The sequence below is a fragment of the Fistularia commersonii genome, chromosome 9 (genome assembly GCF_037954325.1).
Source record: "Fistularia commersonii isolate RoL2024-O1a breed Wild chromosome 9, RoL_Fcom_v1.0, whole genome shotgun sequence".
NCBI classification, from domain to species: Eukaryota; Metazoa; Chordata; class Actinopteri; order Syngnathiformes; family Fistulariidae; genus Fistularia; species Fistularia commersonii.
Genome location: NC_141292.1, coordinates 1145001 through 1166845, shown reverse-complemented (window position 1 = coordinate 1166845; position 21845 = coordinate 1145001). Strand labels below are relative to the sequence as shown.

At 37.4% G+C, this 21845-nt stretch overlaps 2 protein-coding genes across 4 annotated transcripts in view; one reads left to right on the top strand and one right to left on the bottom strand.

The window, feature by feature from the left end:
* Positions 1–3139, top strand: part of unc5cb (unc-5 netrin receptor Cb) — a 128921-nt gene extending 125782 nt beyond the window's left edge. For all 3 annotated transcript variants that reach the window (XM_086151802.1, XM_086151804.1, XM_086151803.1), the window contains one exon: positions 1832–3139. In XM_086151802.1, coding sequence (XP_086007928.1) covers positions 1832–2000 — 169 coding nt within the window. In that variant the 3' untranslated portion in view covers positions 2001–3139. The remainder of the gene's footprint in view (positions 1–1831) is intronic.
* Positions 3140–3249: 110 nt separating this feature from the next.
* The window catches only part of bmpr1bb (bone morphogenetic protein receptor, type IBb), a 24616-nt gene continuing 6020 nt past the window's right edge, over positions 3250–21845 (bottom strand). The window contains exons 2-11 of the mRNA XM_086151800.1: positions 18951–19101; positions 17595–17697; positions 17396–17498; positions 15465–15561; positions 15243–15387; positions 14974–15166; positions 12977–13274; positions 9851–10026; positions 7219–7349; positions 3250–4737 (exon numbers count right to left, since the gene is read on the bottom strand). Of these exons, the coding sequence (XP_086007926.1) occupies positions 4612–4737; positions 7219–7349; positions 9851–10026; positions 12977–13274; positions 14974–15166; positions 15243–15387; positions 15465–15561; positions 17396–17498; positions 17595–17697; positions 18951–19101 (1523 nt within the window). The 3' untranslated portion in view covers positions 3250–4611. The remainder of the gene's footprint in view (positions 4738–7218; positions 7350–9850; positions 10027–12976; positions 13275–14973; positions 15167–15242; positions 15388–15464; positions 15562–17395; positions 17499–17594; positions 17698–18950; positions 19102–21845) is intronic.

The window sequence follows — 21845 nt, the reverse complement described above, 5'->3', positions numbered from 1 at the left end:
CCTCTTCCTCCTCTTCTTCTTCCTCCTCTGTCTTCTCTGGACCTCTTCTTCTTCTTCTTCTTCTCCTTCTTCTTCTTCTTCTTCTTCTTCTTCTTCTTCTTCTTCTCCTTCTTCTCCTTCTTCTCCTTCTTCTTCTTCTCCTTCTTCTTCTTCTTCTTCTTCTTCTTCTTCTTCTTCTCCTTCTCCTTCTTCTTCTTCTCCTTCTTCTTCTTCTCCTTCTTCTCCTTCTTCTCCTTCTTCTTCTTCTCCTTCTTCTCCTTCTTCTCCTTCTTCTTCTTCTCCTTCTTCTTCTTCTTCTCCTTCTCCTTCTTCTTCTTCTCCTTCTTCTTCTTCTTCTCCTTCTTCTCCTTCTTCTTCTTCTTCTTCTCCCCATTCTTCTCCTTCTTCTTCTTCTTCTTCTTCTTCTTCTTCTTCTTCTTCTCCTTCTCCTTCTTCTTCTTCTCCTTCTTCTTCTTCTTCTCCTTCTTCTCCTTCTTCTTCTTCTCCTTCTTCTTCTTGTCTGGACCTCCTCCTCTTCCTCTGCTGATGCTCTTGAGTTGATGGAGTTAAAGTTCAGTAACTTTCCAGAGTAACCTATGGAATCCTCTGGAAAACACTCAGCCCTGAAGTCCTAGAAGACCACGGTTACCGTGGTGACAATCGGCTATGACAACGGGCACGTGCACGCCGGCCAACGTGCACGCTGGCAAACCGCTTTTATTGTTCTACACTTTTTCAACTTTTTAAAATGTAACATTAGATCTACGTGTGTGTGTGTGTGTGTGTGTGTGTGTGTATGTGCGTGTTTGTGTGTGTGTATGTGCGTGTTTGTGTGTGGGTGTGTGTCTATGACCTGTGAACAAGAGGGTGAATGTGTGTGTGTGTGTGTGTGTGTGTCTATGACTTGTGAATCAGAGGGTGACTGTGTGTGTGTGTGTGTGACCTGTGAATGAGAGAGTGTGTGTGTGTGTGTGTGTGTGTGTGTGTGTGTGTGTGTGTGTGTGTGTGTGTGTGTGTGTGTGTGTGTGTGTTTCTATGACCTGTTAATGAGAGGGTGACTGTGTGTGTGTGTGTGTGTGTGTGTGTGTGTGACCTGTAAATGAGAGTGTGTGTGTGTGTGTGTGTGTGTGTGTGTGTGTGTGTGTGTGTGTGTGTGTGTGTGTGTGTGTGTTTCTATGACCTGTTAATGAGAGGGTGACTGTGTGTGTGTGTGTGTGTGTGTGTGTGTGACCTGTGAATGAGAGTGTGTGTGTGTGTGTGTGTGTGTGTGTGTTTCTATGACCTGTTAATGAGAGGGTGACTGTGTGTGTGTGTGTGTGTGTGTGTGTCTTTATGATGAATGACTTGATGAATGAGTGAGAGTTCCTGTATGTCTGGGTTTGTTGCCGCCGGCGACGGTGACTGCAGGGGAAGTAATAAAGAATGAATGAACGAATGAATGAATGAATGTTTCCATCATGAAGCTGCTCGATCGGCGAAGAACCTTCTGGAAGCGGCGAGGAATCACCTGGTGCTCTGATCTTCTCCTTGGAGACGAAGGAGACGAAAGCAAACATCTGGCACCTAAAGTCCTCCTACAGAATCCAGAACCAAGCGAAGACGACTCTTCCTCGTTTTCCACCTGAAACAAAACTCCCTCCGTTGCCGTGGCGACCCCGGTCAATCCAGTCTCATGATGATATCTGTTGAAATGTGGCGAGAGGGCGCCCCCTAGTGGCCACACACCGCAACTGCGCCACATATTCACATATATATCTATAAATGGAGATTAATTATATTCTGCTGTGAGATGATTGACCCGATGTTCTTCTTCTTCTTCTTCTTCTCCAACCATCTCCCCCGCCCCGTACAGGTATCTCAACTACTTCGCCACCAAGTCCAGCCCCACCGGCGTCATCCTGGACCTGTGGGAGGCCCAGCACTTCCCCGACGGCAACCTGAGCCGCCTGGCCCAGGTGCTGGAGGAGATGGGACGCCATGACGGCCTGGTTCCCGCCGCCGCCGCCGCCGCCGAGCACTGAGGAGGAGGAGGCGGAAGAGGAGGGGGGAAAAAAGATGCCCGACAATCCCGGAGAGTCAAGCGGCATCGAAATGACAGATGAACACACACACACACATGCATACACACTGGCGTGCAAACAGGAAGAGGAAGGTCTTCTCCGCCGTGACCCACTTAAACGTCGGCGGCAAAGCGCGTGAAAACTTGGGAGCGTAAACAAGAATCTCTGCCAGTCACGTCTCCACCTCCACCTCCACCTCCTCCTCATCCCCCTCTTCCTCCGCCGGCGTGATATTTTCGGCGCCGGTTTCCGTGGAAACAGCAAGGCCGGCCATCGGGATGAACAGGAGGTCAAAAGAGCAGGAGGGGACGGAGCAGGGCGATGGGGGGGGTCGGGGGCTTCATGTCCGTCTCCATAGCAACGAGCTCCTGTGATAACATAGTATTTAATAATGTGCTTATTTATACACGCCCCCCCTCGGTCGCTATGGTAACGTCGCCCGTTTGTACCCGCGGCGGCGCCACCTTGGGGGTAGATCTCGCCGCCATCGTTGTGGAGGCCGCGCTCGCTCGATTTTTTTATTTTTAATATATTTTTTTTCTACAGTTTTTGTGTCGCTGGTGTGTAACTATTAACGCTTTTTCCTTTTTTTTTTTTTTTTTTTTTAATTCCCACCACGTCTGGTTTGATGTCCTCACCCCCCCCCCCCCCCAACCCCCCCTCTGGGTTCTTTTCAACAGGAGGGGTTTTACAAAATAAAAAAAAAAACAAAAAAAAAAGGTATTTTCTAACAGGCGCGTCGCTTATTTTGCTTTTTCCCTTCTATTTTGTGTTCTCTCTGCATGCTTGGCTCCGGAAGGGCTCGAGAAGGAGGTTGACGGTTAAATCCCTCATGACACCTTTATGTTATCCAGGGGCGCTAAAATGGAGTGTGTGTGTGAGTGTGTGTGTGTGTGTGTGTGTGTGAGAGTGTGTGTGTTTGCTTTTGCGTCTCCCCCGCCGACTCCCCCACCTTCTTCTTCGTCGTCGTGGTGAAGCAGCGGTCTATGCAAAGGCCTTCTCCTGCAGCTTCATGGTCGCCTGGCTGTTGCCATGGTGATGATGCCTGCCCCCCCCACCACCACCGCCCACCCGTCTGTCAACTTTCTGTACAAAGTGTAAGAAAGAATTTTTAAGACTTATAATAAATTATATTTATATGCAACATTGAAACGGGAGCCCGTGGATTTTATTGTGTTTATTTACAAAACGCCGTTCAGCTCGCCGCCGTCGCCGCCACCGCCTGTGGACGGACAGGAGTAAGGCACGCGTGTGTGTGTGTGTGTGTGTGTGTGTGTGTGTGCGAGAGAGTGTGTGTGGGTCTTTTCCGTGCACGGGTAAATCACATCCGGCGAGTCGCCCATTTTCATTATTTACAAACAGGAGGACGCGGGCGGAGTACTACCTTGCGGTATTCCATTGCTGTCTTGTGGTATTTCAATGCTATCTTGCAGTATTTTGATGCTATCTTGCAGTATTCCATTGCTATCTTGTAGTATTTCAATGCTATCTTGCAGTATTTTGATGCTATCTTGCAGTATTCCATTGCTATCTTGTAGTATTTCAATGCTATCTTGCAGTATTTCAATGCTATCTTGATGTATCCCGATGTTATACTGCATTCTTCCAATACTAATTTGCAGTACTCAAATACTACCTTGCAGTATTTGACTACTACCTTGTATCAGTCCAATGCTATATTGCAGTATTCCAGTACTAACTTGCAGTATCCAAATACTGCTTTGCAGTATTCCAATGCAATTTTGCAGTATTCCAATGCTATCTTGCAGTATTCCAGTACTACATTGCAGTGTTCAAATACTACATTGACGTACTCCGATACTGTCTTGCGGTAATCCAATACTAACTTGTGGTACTCAAATACTACCTTGCAGAATGACAATGTTGTTTTGGAGTATTCAAACACTAACTTGCAGTATTGTAATACTAACTCGCAGTATTTAAATACTAACCCGCAGTATTCCAATGCTATTTTCCACACTGTATTGCAGTATTCAAATGCAACCTTTCAGTATCCTGGCACTTCCTCGCAGTATTACAGTACAATCTTGCAGTATTCCAATACTAACTTCCAGAATTCAAATACTAGTATGAAGCATCAAAATGAGTATTTTGCATGATTTAAACACTACGATGCAGCATTCACAGGCAACCTTGTCGTATTCCAATACTACCTTGCAGTATTGCAGTGCTAGTTTTGCAGTATTCCAATATTACATTGCAGTATTCCAGTAGTACCTTGCAGTATTCAAATACCACTATGCAGTATTCCAGTCCTGCCTTGCAGTACCGTCAGCTCTTATAACCCCTCGTTTATAATGTTCATTCCACAGTAATAAAGATTTGCAGTACAAAAGGCTGCCGTGGGGGTCAAAGGTCGAGCAGAAGCTCCTCCTCCTCCAGGCTGAAGGTCCTCCTCCATGGACCTGAGAGCTTCTCCGCTTTCACAGAAAGCACTGGCTAATCACGCCGCAACCGCGCCGCGGGTTCGCTTCCGGCCTCCTCGTCGTCGCGGGTTCCTTCGTTCTGATTGGCCGGAGCGGGGAGGGGGCGGGGCTCCGGGGACCCGCCGTCACAGCTTGATGTCCTGGAGCTCCAACATCTTGGCCAGGGTCTTCTTGACCCGCAGGGCGGTGAGACGGGACGCGGGGTTGTGGGCCCAACACTCCGACATCAGCTTCCCCATCTGACGCAGACACTGAGGACACACACACACACACACACACACACACACACACACACACACGGTGGTGTTTATATTTTTGCCATCACATAGACACATAACCATTCACTTATTCATCCTAGCAAATACAAACAACCATTCACCCTCTCATTCTTACATTTATGTGTGACACATACAGCATACATTAATATATATTCATGTTTATACACACACACACACATGCGTTTATATACATACATTTATACGTGCACGAATGTGTGCATATAAATATAGTATATAGTGCATATGAATTATATATGTAATAAATATATATACGAACCTAGTATCAAAGTTTACACACAGAGTATATACAAATATAGACACAGAGTGTATGCATATATATATATACACACACACACGCACATGCGTTTATATACATACATACATTTATACATGCACGAATGTGTGCATATAAATATAGTATATAGTGCATTTGAATTATATATGTAAATAAATATAAACACTCCTAGTATCAAAGTATACACACAGAGTATATACAAATATAGACACAGAGTGTATGCATATATATATATACATAAACACACACAAACACAGATTATATACATATGTATACACTGAATATATCCAAATATACATGCAGAAAACATATAAACACAAACAAACAAATGTGTTTATATCCATATATGTAAATACATACAGAGTATACACACATATATACACAGAGTTCTTCCATTATATATATGTGTAAGTATGTATATAGGTAAGTATATAAAATTTAAAAAACATTTAAAAAATGTACATTAATGCATAGACACATACATACACATGCATTAATATATACATACATACATGCATAAATACATACATACTGTACATATAAATAAAAAAATGTACATTCACTAATACATACAAAAAACACACAAATGTATTGATGCATGCATGCATGCTGTATGTATATGTACGTATGTATATATTTATATATGTATGTGTGTATGTATGTATGTATATATGTATGCATGCATGTATGTATGTATGGATATGTTTCAATGTAAGTATGTGTTTGTATGTATGTATGTATGTATGTATGTATATATATGTATATATAAAAACATATCTATAAAACATGCACACATATGCATATATACTTACACACACGAGCATACATAGATACATACTGACAGATACATACACATACACATGCATTCATACATTTGTATATAAATATATATATACATAGATATTTTTATAAATACACAAAAAGTGTATGCATATATACAACCATGTAGGTACATACAAACATATATACATCCATACATACATATCTATTGACACATATAGACACACATACATATAAACATATCTATACACACATATACGGTATATACACACGTACATATTAATACATACATTTATACAAACATATATATAGACAAATAGACATAGATACATACAAACATACATACATACACACATACATACATACATGCATACATACATACAAACATACATACATACATACACACATGAATACATACATACATACATTCTTACAAAATTATAAATAAACACATACAAACATATACATACATTCATAAATACATATACATGTATACATACATATCTATAGAAACTTACATATTCATACATTTACATACAAACATAAATACATAAATACATACATACATAAATACATAAACAAATACATACTTACATACATATCCATACACACATAGATACATACATTTATACATACTTATAGATACATATCCATACACACATATCTATGCAAACGCACATACTTACATATACATACCTACATACATCTACATACACAGACAGACATACATATATACATACATTATTTACATACATAGAAATATATACATGCTTAAATACATGTATATACATACATAACAACATACATGAAAGTATATATGTGTTTTTAGGTATGTATGTGTATATATATTTATGTATGTTTAAAATATGTGTATGGATGTGTGTATGGATATGTATGCATGTAGATGCATGTGTGTATGTTTGTATATATATGTATGTATGTTTGTACTTATATGTTTATATGTATATGTATGTATGTATGTGTGTCTATGTATGTGTGTGTATATATATGTCTGTATGTATGTGTGTCTATGTATGTGTGTGTATATGTGTATGTATGTATATGTAAATATGTATGTATATTTGTGTGTATATATGTACATATGTATTTATGTATGTATGTGTGTATATATATGTACACATGTGTGTATATATGTACATATGTGTGTATGTATGTATGTATGTATGCATGCATGCATGTATGTATGTATGTATATGTATACATATTTGTATGTATATATGTATGTATATATACAGTATATGTTTGTATGTGTATATGTTTGTATGCATGTATATGTATTATGTTTGTATATGTATGTATGTAAGTATGTATTTGTATGTATGCATTTATATGCATGTATACATTTCTGTGTTGTTTACCTCGTCTGCTCCCCAGCGGGAGGCGAACGCTGGCCTCTGCTGCTTCCTGCAGACCACCTCCCTCATGTCTTCATAGGACGGGTCGGTGGGCACCAGGTCATGGTAGGGCAGCTGGTACTCCTCCACCGGGCCTGGGGGCGAGGACACGGGTTCTACACGGGTTCTACACGGGTTCCACCGGTTCTACAGGAGTTTCCACGTCTTTTTTTTAACACATTAAAAAATGAAACAAATTGATAAAATGTGTTGGTTTTTTTTTTTTTTTTTTTTTTTCGGAAGTTATCAAATTGTTTTGGGGTTATTTTCATTTTTCGAAATTTCATTCCGTTTGATTTTTTTTTTTCTCTTTGGAAATGTTTTTTCTTCCAAACAGGTGATTTTTACTTTTTGATTCTTTCTTTTTGACTGAATTTTTTTTTCCTCCATTATTCATCTTTTCGTTTGTTTTTCTCTTTCTTTCATTTTTAAGGCCATGCATTTGTTTGTTTTTTCATTTCTTATTTTCTTAATAAATTTGTTTTGTTTCACAGGAAACCTATGATCAATAAAGTTTTAACCCAAAAAAATACAATATTTTGTCAAATATGTATAACTTTTTTTTTCTTTTTTTTTTTTTTTTTGGGAGAATTTCTTCCTGACATTCAGTTTGTCTAGTGTGGTTTCACCTCCTAAAAAATGCAAATTTTTGGGGGGGAATTTGATGAGAAAATTAAAATTAACACATTAAAAATTTAAACAAAAAAGGAAAAGTAAAGGTTATAAAAAATATAAAAGTAAAGAAATTAATAAATTAATAAAAATTAATTAATATAACCATTTAAATGACTTTAGGAATATTTCATGATTTTAACATTTTTCTTCCATTAAAAAAAAATCAGCATTGAAAATGTGATTGAAAAATTAAAAAATAAAAAATAACTGAAAAAATAAAGATGAAGGTTAAACTAATATAAAAAAATGGCAAATCTAAATTAAAATTGAAATTAAAATTAAGATTGCAAAACACCAAAGGAAATCCAGGACATTCAGTCAGCAAAGTTTTAGTGAATGTAGTTTTAAATTTAAAATTTTGAATGTCAGTTGAGTTTAAATTCTTAAGATATTAATTATATTTATAACAATAGTCTTGTCAACAGATATTAATTACATTCATATGAAAATGATTGTCATAACTATATTGACTACGCTGATATTAGGATATGTGTAATTTGGCTCTGAAAAATATTTGGTGAGTTGTTATTGATCCAAGAGTTTCTGAGGAAAAAAACGGATCATTTTAAAGATTTGAAGTGAAAGCTTTGATCTGATGATTCAGACGTTTTGTCACTGTTAAAAGAAAATACAAGAAATCAACCATTGGAAAATTAAAAATCAAAATTAATTTAAAAAATAAAGATTCAAATTTGAATATTGGAAGTAGTTTCTTCTCAAAAATGTCTTCTTGATTTAAATTGTCTTTTGTTTTGTTTTTTTGGCATTAGAGGAAAATCTTTCCTTTGATTATACAATCTAAAAACTAAAAATAGAAATATAAACAGATATATGGAGAGAAATAAAAAATGAATTAAAATGAAAAAATTAAAAAACAAAATTAATTAAAAAAAAAGATTCAAATTACACATTAATTGCATTATGCAGTTTCTTCTTAAAAATGTCTTCTTGATAGAATTGTCTTGGCATTAGTCGAAAATCTTTCCTTTGATTATACAATCTAAAAACTAAAAATAGAAATGTAAAACAAATATATGGAGGGAAACAAAATGGATCAAAATGGAAAATTAAAAAACAAAATTAATTAAAAAAAAATTAAACTTAAAATATTGGAAGCAGTGGCGTCTTAAAAATGTCTTCTTGATTAAAAGTGTCATTTGTTTATTTTGGCATGAGAGGAAAATCTTTCCTTTGATTATACAATCTTAAAATTAAAAATGAAAATATAAACAAATGTATGGAGAGAAATAAAAAATGAATTAAAATGAAAAAATTAAAAAACAAAATTAATTTTAAAAAAAAAGATTCAAATTAAAATATTGGAAGCAGTTTCTTCTTAAAAATGTCTTCTTGATAGAATTGTCTTGGCATTAGTCGAAAATCTTTCCTTTGATTATACAATCTAAAAACTAAAAATAGAAATATAAACAGATATATGGAGAGAAATAAAATGGATTGAAATGGAAAATTAAAAAGCAAAATTAATGAAAAAAAAATTCTACTTAAAATATTTGAAGTAGTTACTTCTTAAAAATATCTTCTTGATTACAATTGTCTTGGCATGAGAGGAAAATCTTTCCTTTGATTATACAATCTTAAAATTGAAAATTAATATAAACAAATATATGGAGAGAAATAAAAATGGATTAAAATAGCATAGATATGTATATATACAAACATGAAAGGAAAAGATGTGAGATGACGGGCAAAAATAAATCAATAAAAATTGAAAATAATAAATAAATCAGCTTCTTAAATTCCATATTACGTTTTTACGAAATATCTCATCATCAATAAGGCCATTAGATCTACATCTGTCATAGTAATAATTTGGATTTTTTTTCCGATATTTTCTACTTTTAATGCGTCAGGTTCTCGGCGGCGATGAAGACGAGGACGGCGGCGGCGGCGGCGGTCTGACCTCCGGCGGCGCAGCGGCGCGTCATCTCCCACACGATGAGTCCGAAGCTGTACATGTCGGCCATGATGAAGGACTGGAAGTAGCTCCGGTTGAGGGTCTCGTCCAGAACCTCAGGGGGCATGTAGCGCTTGGTGCCCACCCTCAGGTTCAGGGGCAGGTCCACCTCGTTGGTGTCGCTGCAGGAGAAACAACACCAACGCGTATATTTGCTAAATTAATAGCAGAATTAAACTGTTATAATTATCAGTGTCGTGAATGGAATCAGAAAAATGATGAGAAAATTCTCCTTAAAAACTCCCAGACTGAATGTCTCAGATGTTCCCTAATTTTACTTTTTGTGTAATTTTTAAGTTTTTTTTTTCATTTTTTTCTTTTTTCATTAGTTTTCAAAACAGATTTTTTTGTGCTTTTTTTCAATGGAGAAAAAGTATTCAAAAAATCAAACCCTATTAATTTTACATTTTTAATTTTCCTTTTTAAAAAATCCATATTCTTATTATTCCTATTGCTGTCTAATATTTTTTCTTGACCCTAATCTTTTTTTATGACTTTTATCATTACATTTTTCCGTTACAGTTTTTTGTGTGATTTTTCAACACCTTGTGTAAATGTTTTTACGCATATTGATTTTCTAACATAATGTCAAATTCGTACAAATCAAAGTTTTTACTAAAAAGGCTTCAAATATTTTGGATAAAGAACCAGATGCAAACCCATCAATATAATCAATATATTTATCACAATAATTTTTCTGCATCATTATAATTAATATTATAAGACAATTAACCAAACCGCATCAAGAAATTGAAATTCAAAATACCTTTAAAAAAAACATTCTCTACAGAACAGCATTGTTAAATTTTTTTATTATTCATATTTTTGAAAAAAAAAAATCAAACTTTTTGGATAAAATTTTTGAATTTTAATATGTTTTGTGATTTTGTTTAAGGGACACAAAATGATAGAATCATAGTCAAAGTTTTCAAGTTTTCTCTTGAAATTTTTGAAAAAAGCTTCAAAACTTCTTGATGAAGAACCATTATCACAATAATTTCTCATCATGATTAAAACAATATAAATATCTGCACCAAAAATTTAATTGTGGGAAAACTAACCAAAAGGGTCTAACATCTATAAAACTGGAAGATTTTGAAATTAAAAATACATTGATTAAAACATTGTTGACTGAAGATTTCATTTTTAATTTTTTAATTTCTAATTTTTAATTCAAATTCAAGCTTTTAATTCAAATTTGAATTCTAATTAGAAAACTTTGCTTTCATTCTTTATATTTTCATTTTAATTTTTGATATTTTTTTTAAATGAATTTTTTTTTTTCCTTTTTGATTTAATCTATCTATAATCTCATTTTTTTAATGGTGACAAAAATATAAAAAAATGTAAAATGAAAATTTTCAAAAAATCAAATCCTGAAACAAAATCAACATTTTTCTGGAAAAAAAAACATAAAATTGTATGTATGTATGAAATTCTCATAAAAATGATTGTCCTGGATGTCCTTCCACTCCAATTGCATTTTTTATTTCAACATTAATTTTTTTTTTTTTTTAATTTGTTTTTTTCTTTGTTTTTATTCCCATCTCATTCATTTAATAGTAAGAATAATAAGAATGATAGGTCTATCAAACAAACTCAAAAAGAAATTCTAAAAACTCAACATGTTGAAATGAAAACTTCATTGAATAAAATAATAGTGACTAAGTGTCCGGGATTTTTATTCTAAAATTTTTTCAATTTTAAAATTTTATATTTTATTATTCTTATTTTTCTCTGTATGTTTTAATCCAGATTTTTTTGATTACTCTTTTGAATAAGCTTTTCCTTTTTTGTGCATTTTTTTCAAAAATATCATTATATCAAAGTTTTCATTTCAAAAGTTGAAAATAACCAGCAGTTTTCTTTTTTAAAAAATTGAAATAATGCTTCAAATCTTTGATTAGATAACCAGGTGCTCCCCAGAACCAGAAAGTATAACTTTAATAATATTAATAATAATAATCAATAAATATTCTATATAATGACCACAATAATTTTGATATCAGTTCAAATAATATTAAGCTTAGAAAATTATAAATAGCATCATGATTAATATGATCATATTTCATTTTAAATTTTGAAACTTGAATTTATTTATTTATTACATTTTTTTAATTATCCATTTATAATGCTGGAAATAAGCATTTTACCTGAAAAATAGACAAAAAAGACCTTCTCATAAAACTCCAAATTCCACAACTAAAAATGCATTCATTAAAACATTGTTGACTGAATGTCCTGGATGTTGTTTAATTATAATTATAAATAATTCTACATAACAATTATTAATACTTAACTTTCAAATTTTGTTTTTGTTTTACAATCCTCAAAAAAAAAATCAGCCATGTTCCTTTAAAAAGGCTTTGAACCTCAAAATTGAACATTTTGATATTTGAATTTTTTTTTATTTTATTTTTATTATTGTTTATTTTTTTATTATTATTTTTCAAACTCTGTGTGATTTTTCAAATGCACATAAATTGTCAAAATCGTTAAAATCAAAGTTTTCACTCTGAAATACATAAAAAATTCAGCATTTTGGGGGAAAATTTAAGAACTGTTCAAATCTGTCTGATTAAGAACCGGATGCTCTCCAGAACACAATTACAATCTTCTAAATATCAATATAATCAATATAATCATCACAATTTTTTATAGCAGCATAATCAGTTTGAAAAATCACTGTGAATCACTTTGAAAACTATTCCTATCAGCATAATTGATGTGATCATAAGAAAATTAACCAAAATTTCATCAAGACATTTTGAAATTAAAATTCATCCATAAATATATATACTTAATATAAATATAAGTTATTTGCACATTGGTGACTGAATGTCCTGGATGTTTATTTTTTTTAATTTATTTCATTTTAATTGATAATTAATAATAATTATTAATAAATCATTTTCAGATTTCATGTTGTTGTTGTTTTTTTGACATGAAAAAAAAATCAGCATTTTTTTTTTTTTTAAAAAGGCTTCAAAAAGCACATTTTGAAATAAAAAAAATAAAAATAATAATTTGAATCTAAAATTTAAATTGTAATCCTTGTATGCGCCCTGGTACCTGTTGAACTTGACGGCGAGGCCGAGGTCTGCGATGCAGCAGGATCCGTTCTTCTTCACCAGGATGTTCTTGCTCTTCAGGTCGCGGTGGGCGATGGCCGGCTTTCCCTGCGTGCCGAAGATCTCGGTGTGAAGGTGGCAGAGGCCCGACGCCGACGAGTGCGCCAGCTTCAGCAGCGCCTTGGCGTCCAGCGTGTTGGACTTGAGGAAGTCGTACAGCGAGCCGTTCTCGTGGTAGTCGGTGATCAGGTACAGCTGAGTCCACGAGCCCGTGCCCTTGATGTCGGCCGCTATGAACCCTGGAAACAGAAGGAGGGGGATTAGTACACACACACACACACACACACACACACACACACACACACACACACACAGTAGCTCATCATTGTTTTTATCTGTGTCCACTGTAATAACAGTGTAATAACAGTGTAATAACAGTGTAATAACAGTGTAATAAAAGTGTAATAACAGTGTAATAACACAATAAGTGTGTGCATGTTATTGTCTGAGTGTTATTAACCTGTTGTTACAGTTTCGTGAGTGCTGAAATAACACACACACACACTTATTATAACACACGCACACTTATACCCACTTACACACACACACATACACACACACACACTCACACACTTAACCATGCACTCGTACACACATAATAACTTGCACACACGCACACACACTCACACACTTACACATACGCGCATACACACCTCATGGCATGCACACACACACACACACACACACACACACTCACACACACACACACTCACACACACACACACACAGTAGCTCATCATTGTTTTCATCTGTGTCCACTGTAATAACAGTGTAATAACAGTGTAATAGCAGAGTAAGTGTGTGCATGTTATTTTCTGAGTGTGTGCCGAAATAACACACACAAACACTTATCATAACACACGCACACTTATACCCACTAATTCACTTACACATGTATGCATACACACATCATAACTTGCACACACACGCACACACACTCACACACTTACACATACACGCATACGCACCTCATGGCATGCACACACATACACACACACACACACACACACACACACACACACACACACTTACACATGCATGCATACACACATCATGACATGCATACACACACACTTACCCATGCATGCATACACACCTCATGGCATGCACAAATTTACACACACACACACTCACACACTTACACATTAAAGCATACATACCTCATGGCATGCACACACACACACACACACACACACACTTACACATGCACACATTCCCAGATCAGATCAAGGCATGCACACACACACTCACAGGCACCCATCACGATGTGCACACACACTCACACACTTACATAGGCATGCATACACACATCATGGCATGCACACACACACACCCACCCACCCACGCACACAAACACACGCACACACACACTTACCCATGCATGCATACACACCTCATGGCATGCACAAATTTACACACACACACACACTCACACACTTACACATTAAAGCATACATACCTCATGGCATGCACACACACACACACACACACACACTCACACACTTACACATGCACACATTCACAGATCAAGGCATGCACACACGCACTCACACAGGCACCCATCACGGTACGCACACACACAGACACTCCCACACACACCCACCCACGCACACAAACACACACACACTTACCCATGCATGCATACACACATCATGGCATGCACACACACACACACACACACACACACACACACACACCTACGCATGTACACGTGCACACATCATGGCATACACACACACCCACACACGCACAAAAACACACACACACGCACACACACACCTACCCATGCATGCATACACACCTCCTGGCATGCACACACACACTCACACAGGCACCCATCGGGATGCGCACACACACACAGTCCCACACACACACACACACACACACACACACACACACTCCCACACACACACACACACACACACAGCTCCATCTCACCCAGGATGTTGTCGTGCCTCATGAGGAAGGTCTGGTAGATCTCCGTCTCCCTGAACCAGCTCTCCTCCTCGGTGGTGAAGAACACCTTGACGGCGACGGTTTCTCCTCGCCAGCGTCCCATCCACACCTCGCCGTAGCGCCCCTTCCCGATCTGCTTGATCATCTGGATCTGCTTGGCGATGGTCCTCTGCACCTGGAAGCACGGGACGTCACGCTGACGGGAAGCCGAGGAGACGGCGGAAGCCGCTGAGATGCCTCCTGCTTCTCACCAGCAGAGGGAGCCCCGAGCCCGAGCCGGACCCCACGCTGCGGGAATGTTCTAGCAGGTCCTTGAGGGACTCGCCGGGAGGGATGAAGGTCTCGTCCCGCTCCGGGTCGATGGCGAAGCGAGGTCGAACCACCCGACGCCTGAACCTGCAGGAGATACGCCGCGTTTACCGAGCGCCGCCGCCGCCGCCGCCGGACGCCAGTTTGGTTTTTCGTCCTCCTACCGCAGGCAGAAGATGACGAGGACGGCCGCCAGGACCACGCCGCAGACGCTCGTGGAGGTGAGGAGGGCCGTGGTGTGCACGCCGCCGTCCACGTAGTCTGCGGAGAAGAAAGAAAGATGATTCATCGCTTTGGTCTCCTCCATGAACCTCCTCCTCCTCCATCCATCCTCCGATGCCCTCCTGGATCGGCGGCATCGGGTGTCACGCCGACGTCCGTGAAGAACCCCAGAGGAACCGAAGCGGCTCTGGAGCTCTGGGCTTTCCACCCAGCTGCTGTCAATCACACACACACACACACACACACACAAACACACCCACACACACAGTAGTGTCTTCCCACAAAACACTGAGTGTTTTTAAAACAATAAAACACCAAGTGTGTCATGATTTCAGAGTTATTACACTGTTATTACACTGCTATTACACTGTTATTACACTGTTATTACACTGTTATTACACTGTTATAACGTTGCTATTACAGTGCTATTACACTGTTAACGCTATTACACTGTTATTACACTGTTATTACACTGCTACTACACTGTTATTAACTGCTATTACAATGTTATAACGTTGCTATTACACTGCTATTACACAGTTATTAACTGCTATTACACTGCTATTACACTGTTATTACACTGTTATAACGTTGCTATTACAGTGCTATTACACTGTTAATGCTATTACACTGTTATTACACTGTTATTACACAGTTATCAACTGCTTTTACACGTTATTAACGCTATTACACTGTTATTACACTGTTATTACACTGCTATTACACTGTTATTAACTGCTATTACACTGCTATTACACTGCTATTACACTGTTATTAACTGCTATTACACTGCTATTACACTGTTATTACACTGTTATAACGTTGCTATTACAGTGGTCGTGTCCATCGATGTAAACACGCAGGCACTCTGTACGTGTGTGTGTGCATGCGTGCATGTGCCTGTGTGTGCGTGTGTGTGTGTGTGTGTGTGTGTGTGTGTGTGTGACATAAGCTGATAACGAAAAGAGAGAAAAGAGAGTGAAGCGAAAGAGAAAGAGAGAGAACAGGTTTGAGAAAAGAGAGGGAAGACAGATGGTGTGAAAAGGAAAAGGGAGAAAGAAGGGAGAGAGAAAAGATGGTGAGGAAAAAAGTAAAAAGATGGAGAGGAGAGAGGGAGATCAAAAAAAAGAGGTAGAACAATAAAAATGAAAAGAGAGAGAAAGGAAACAGTGGGGAAAAGTGAAAAAGATAAAGAGAAAAGAGGGAGGAAGTAGAGAGAGAAGGATAGAGAGAGTTCGAGAGAGAAAAGAGGATGTGAAAAGAGTGAACAGAGAGGAGAAGATGGAGAGAAGATGGAGAGAAAAGAGAGAGAAGGAAGAAGCAGAGATAAAAAAGATGGAGAGAAAAGAGATGGAAGAAAGGGAGAAAAGAGGGAAAGATGGAAGCAAGATGGAGAGAGAAGGGAGAAAAAAGGGAAAAGAGAAAGAAAAGAGTGGGAAAGAGTGAAAAGAGGGAAAGAAAGATGGCGTGAAAGGAGAGTTTGAAAGGGAAAAAGAGGGAAAGAAAGGAGAGAGGGAAAAAATGGTATGAAAGAGTGAGAAAGGTGAGAGAGAGAGGGATGAAAAAGAAAGAAAGAGGGAAAGGAGGATGAAAAGAGTGAAACAAGAAAAGAGAGAAAGAAGAGAGCGATGGAGAGATGGTGAGAAAAGAGAGAAGGTGTAAGGAGAGAGAGAAGAGAAGATGGAGTGATGGAAGAAAAGAAAAGAGAGAAGATGGAGTGATGGAAGAAAAGAAAAGAGAGAGAAGAGCGAAGGGATGAAAAGAAAAGAGAGAGAAGATGGAGTGATGGAAGAAAAGAAAAGAGAGAAGAGAAGATGGAGTGATGGATGGAAAGAAAAGAGAGGGAGTGGACGGAGGTGTAGTTGGATCGTACCACTGCGGGAGCGCGGGGGGAGCGTGGGCTGCAGGCCTCGGTTGCAGAAGTCCTGCTGGGTGCAGCATTCCAGGGACCTCCTGGAGCGAGGCTTCCAGCTGTCCTGGACAACACACACACACACACACACACACACACCTGGAGGTCAGGTACACACACACACACACACACACACACACACACACATGCCGGCGGTTACCCTGCACTGGAACTCGGAGCCGGCCAATCCCAGGCAGCCTGCGGTGAAGACCACCTGCCCCCCCTCCTCCTCCTCCACCATGGAGAAGCAGTAGCCGTCCGTCCTACACACACACACACACACACACACACACACACACACACACACACACACAGGATGGAAAGGATTCGATGTTCATTCATTTATTTGTCCATCCATCCATTAGTCAGCTGACCAATCCAACCATCCACCCATCCTTTCATTCATTCAATCATCCTTTCATCCTTTCATTCATTCATCCTTTCATTCATTCATCCTTTCATTCATTCATTCATCCACCCACCCATCCATCCATTTATCCTTTCATCCTTTCATTCATCCTTTCATTCATTCATTCATCCACCCATCCATCCATCCATCCATCCTTTCATTCATTCATTCATTCATTCATCCATCCATCCATCCATCTGTCCGTCCGTCCGTCCGTCCATCCATTCATCCACTAACCCATCCATCCTTTCATCCATCCATCCATCCATCCTTTTCATTCATTCATTCATTCATTCATTCATTCATCCATCCATCCATCCATCCATCCATCCATCCATCCTTTCATCCATCCATTCATCCATTAATTCTTTCATCCATTGACTAATCTACAATCCATTCATTCCGTCACTCATCCAGTTATTCTTTAATCTATTCATCCATTTATTCATCTATTAGTTCTTTTATTTGCTCATCCATCCATCCATTAATTCCTTCATTCACCCATTCTTCCATGTATTCATTCATCTATTCATCCAACCATCCATGCATTCATTCAACCATCTATTCATTCATTAATCCATTTGTTCATCTATCCATCCATTTCAAATCAAATCTTTGTAGTTACAGTTTACAGTGAAGACGATTTATATTTCATTATATTTCATTGTATTTCTTATTCTTCCTTCTCTCTACTATTATCTATTACTGTTATGTTTTTACTTGAAACTCTGGCACAACAATTTCCTTCAACATAGAGTTCCAACCGTTCACCTTCTCATCTACACATCAGGGTCTCCAGTGATGCTCCTGCATGTGTTTGGACTCTGTGAGGAACCCTGAGGAACCCGAGGAACCCTGAGGAACCCAAGGAACCCGAGGAACCCTGAGGAACCCTGAGGAACCCGAGGAACCCTGAGGACCCTGAGGAACCCGAGGAACCCTGAGGACCCCGAGGAACTTGAGGAACCCTGAGGAACCCCAGGCAGACCCGAGGAGAACATGGAGCCTCCACACAGGAAGGAACCCGAGCAGGACCTTCTGGCCGTGAGGAGGAGCTTCCGACACCTGATCTTCTGATGGTGGTACGTGTGGTCCTGGTGTTTGTACCTGCAGGTGTTGTTGACGGCGTCTTCAGGGCAGTGGTGGTTGCAGTGACACCAGAGAAGGTCCTGAGGTCGCGGCGTCCCCGGAGGCTCCGCCCTCCGCTCTGATTGGCCCTTCCAGCCGTTCTTCAGCAGCATGGCGTCCAGCAGGTTGGCTGTGGACGGAGAAGGTCCGGGTGATGGAGGGGTTCTGAGAAGAAGGGGGGGTTGTTTTGGCACAGTTTCCATGGCAACGCCATCCACAGAAAGTGTGACGGCGCACCTCCAGGACCAGGACCAGGACCGGACCTGCACCGGGTCTGGAACCGGGGGCGGCGACACCTCGGCCGCCATAAAGGGCCCTTTGTGCTGTGTGTGTGTGTGTGTGTGTGTGTGTGTGTGTGTGTGTGTGCTCATATCTGAGCACTGCTAACATTGTTAGCCGTTGATGCTAACATCGTGTAGCCGTTAAAAGGCGTGCATTAAACATTTATTTGATTGGCAGGCGGCTCACACCTGGCGGCGGCGGCGGCGGCGGCCATTTTGAGCTGCGCTAAGCTGAGGTCATTTTAGCCGTGCGGCTGTTAATATGCCACTTTATTGGCTTTTAAATGTTATTTCGGGTCATTTTATCCAAATCGCTTTGGCAGGCCGACCTCAGCGGAAAGTTCCACAGCCGGGAGGCACACACACACACACACACACACACACACACACATACTTGATTCTGGAGGAGAGGCTAAAAGGGTAACCGTGGAAACCACTTTCCGTGGACGAGCCCGAGAAACGCATTTCCTCGTCCATGGCTGACCGAGGGTTTCCATGTCCGCGATCGGACGGACAGTCTGACGGGCTGACACAAGTCATATTATTACTATCATTATTATTATTATTATTATTATCATTATTATCATTATAAGCAGCATTATTATTATTAGCATTATTATTATTATTACTAGCATTATTATAAGCATTATTATTAGCATTATTACTATAGTTATTATTTTTATTATTATTAATATTATTAATATTATTATTGGTATTATTTTACTGGCATTGTTATCATCATTATCAATAATAATAGCATTATTATTATTATTAGCACTATCACTATTATTATCATTTCTTTTATTATTATTAGCGTTATCACTATTGTCATTATTATTATTATTGGCATTACATTACTGGCATTGTTATCATTATCAGTATTAATAATAATAGCATTATTATTATTATTAGCATTATCAGTATTATTATTTGTAGTGGTAGTATCAGCACTATCACTATCATTATTATTATGATTTTTATCATTATAAGCATTATCACTATTATTATTTGTAGTAGTATTAGCACTATCACTATCATTATTATTATTTTTATCATAATTAGCATTATCACTATTATTATTATGATTATTAGCATTATCACTTTTATTATTATTATTATTATTGTTATTAATAGCATTATTATTATTATTATTATTATTATTGTTGTTATTAATAGCAGTATTATTATTATCATTAGTGTTATTATCATTAGTGTTATTATTATTTACATTATTACTATCATCATTATTATTATTAATATTTTCTGTGCAATAACCCTAATTTATACGCATTAATACAACACGTATTTACATGTACTTGTATGCACAAGTATATACAAGTATATATTCATCAATAGTCATTATTTAATGGTAACCGTGGGGTAATTACTATCATTATCATCATTATCATCATTATTATCAGCTATAGTATCCTGTAGTCGTAGTAATTAAAATAATGATAATTTGTTATTTTTCCTCTTCTAATAATAGTAATAATAATTAATACCATTACTATTATTATTAGAACAATCAAAATGATTCTTGATTTATAATTATTTGCAAATTTCTTACTATGTTTTCTGTATTATTAATAACAACAGTAATTACAATCATGGTAATTTGATTGTAATTCATTGTAATCAATTAAAATCATGATCATCGTAATTATTTCTTCTTCTTCTTGCCTTCTGATTATTTTTACCATTACTATTATTATCATTATTCATAACTTTATTAAATATAATTTGATTTAATCATATTATCATGCCATGATCGTAATCATGAAATGGGAGCTATAGATTAATTTCATTTTATTATTGTTATGATTATTATAATTATATTATTATCCTACAATAGTAGTAATTAAAATCATGATCATTCTAATATTTTTCATCTTATTTTTGTTATTGTTTGTTATTATTACTATTATTGTTGTTAGTATTATTTTTTATTTTCATCATTATTCATTTTATAATAATAATAATTATTATTATTATTATTATTATTATTAATAATAATAATAATAATAATAAACTGTTGCACTGCTGTGACAAAGCAATTTCCCCAATGGGGATCAATAAAATTTATCTTGTTTCATCTTATGATTATCAATATTATTATTTTCATGCAATGATGATTATATAATCTTTTTAAAATATTTTTTCTTATCGTCATTATTACACAATAACAGTAATTAATATAACTACTACAACTTCTGCTGCTGCTGCTGGTGCAATAAGAGGAGTTATTTAGTAATTTAGTGTTTTTGTGCTGACTGTGCCCTTGAGCAAGGCACGGAGCCCCCGAGGCTTCCTCGCCCACGCCTGTCCACCGTGAAGAATGTAAACACATTTCCTCCCTGGAGATTTGTTCCAGCAGCGTCTCTGCAGATCCAAATCTGCAGATAATCACATTTCCACAGCAATAACGGCGCAAAAATAATGCTTTTTTTTTTTCTCCACGATGACGTGGGAAAAAAAGACGGCAAAAACAAACACCACCTTGGGACGACATCATCCGCCGTCCCGTCGTTCATTCATTCGTGCATTCATTCATTCACTCATTCATTCATTATCCACGCAGCTTATCTGGAGA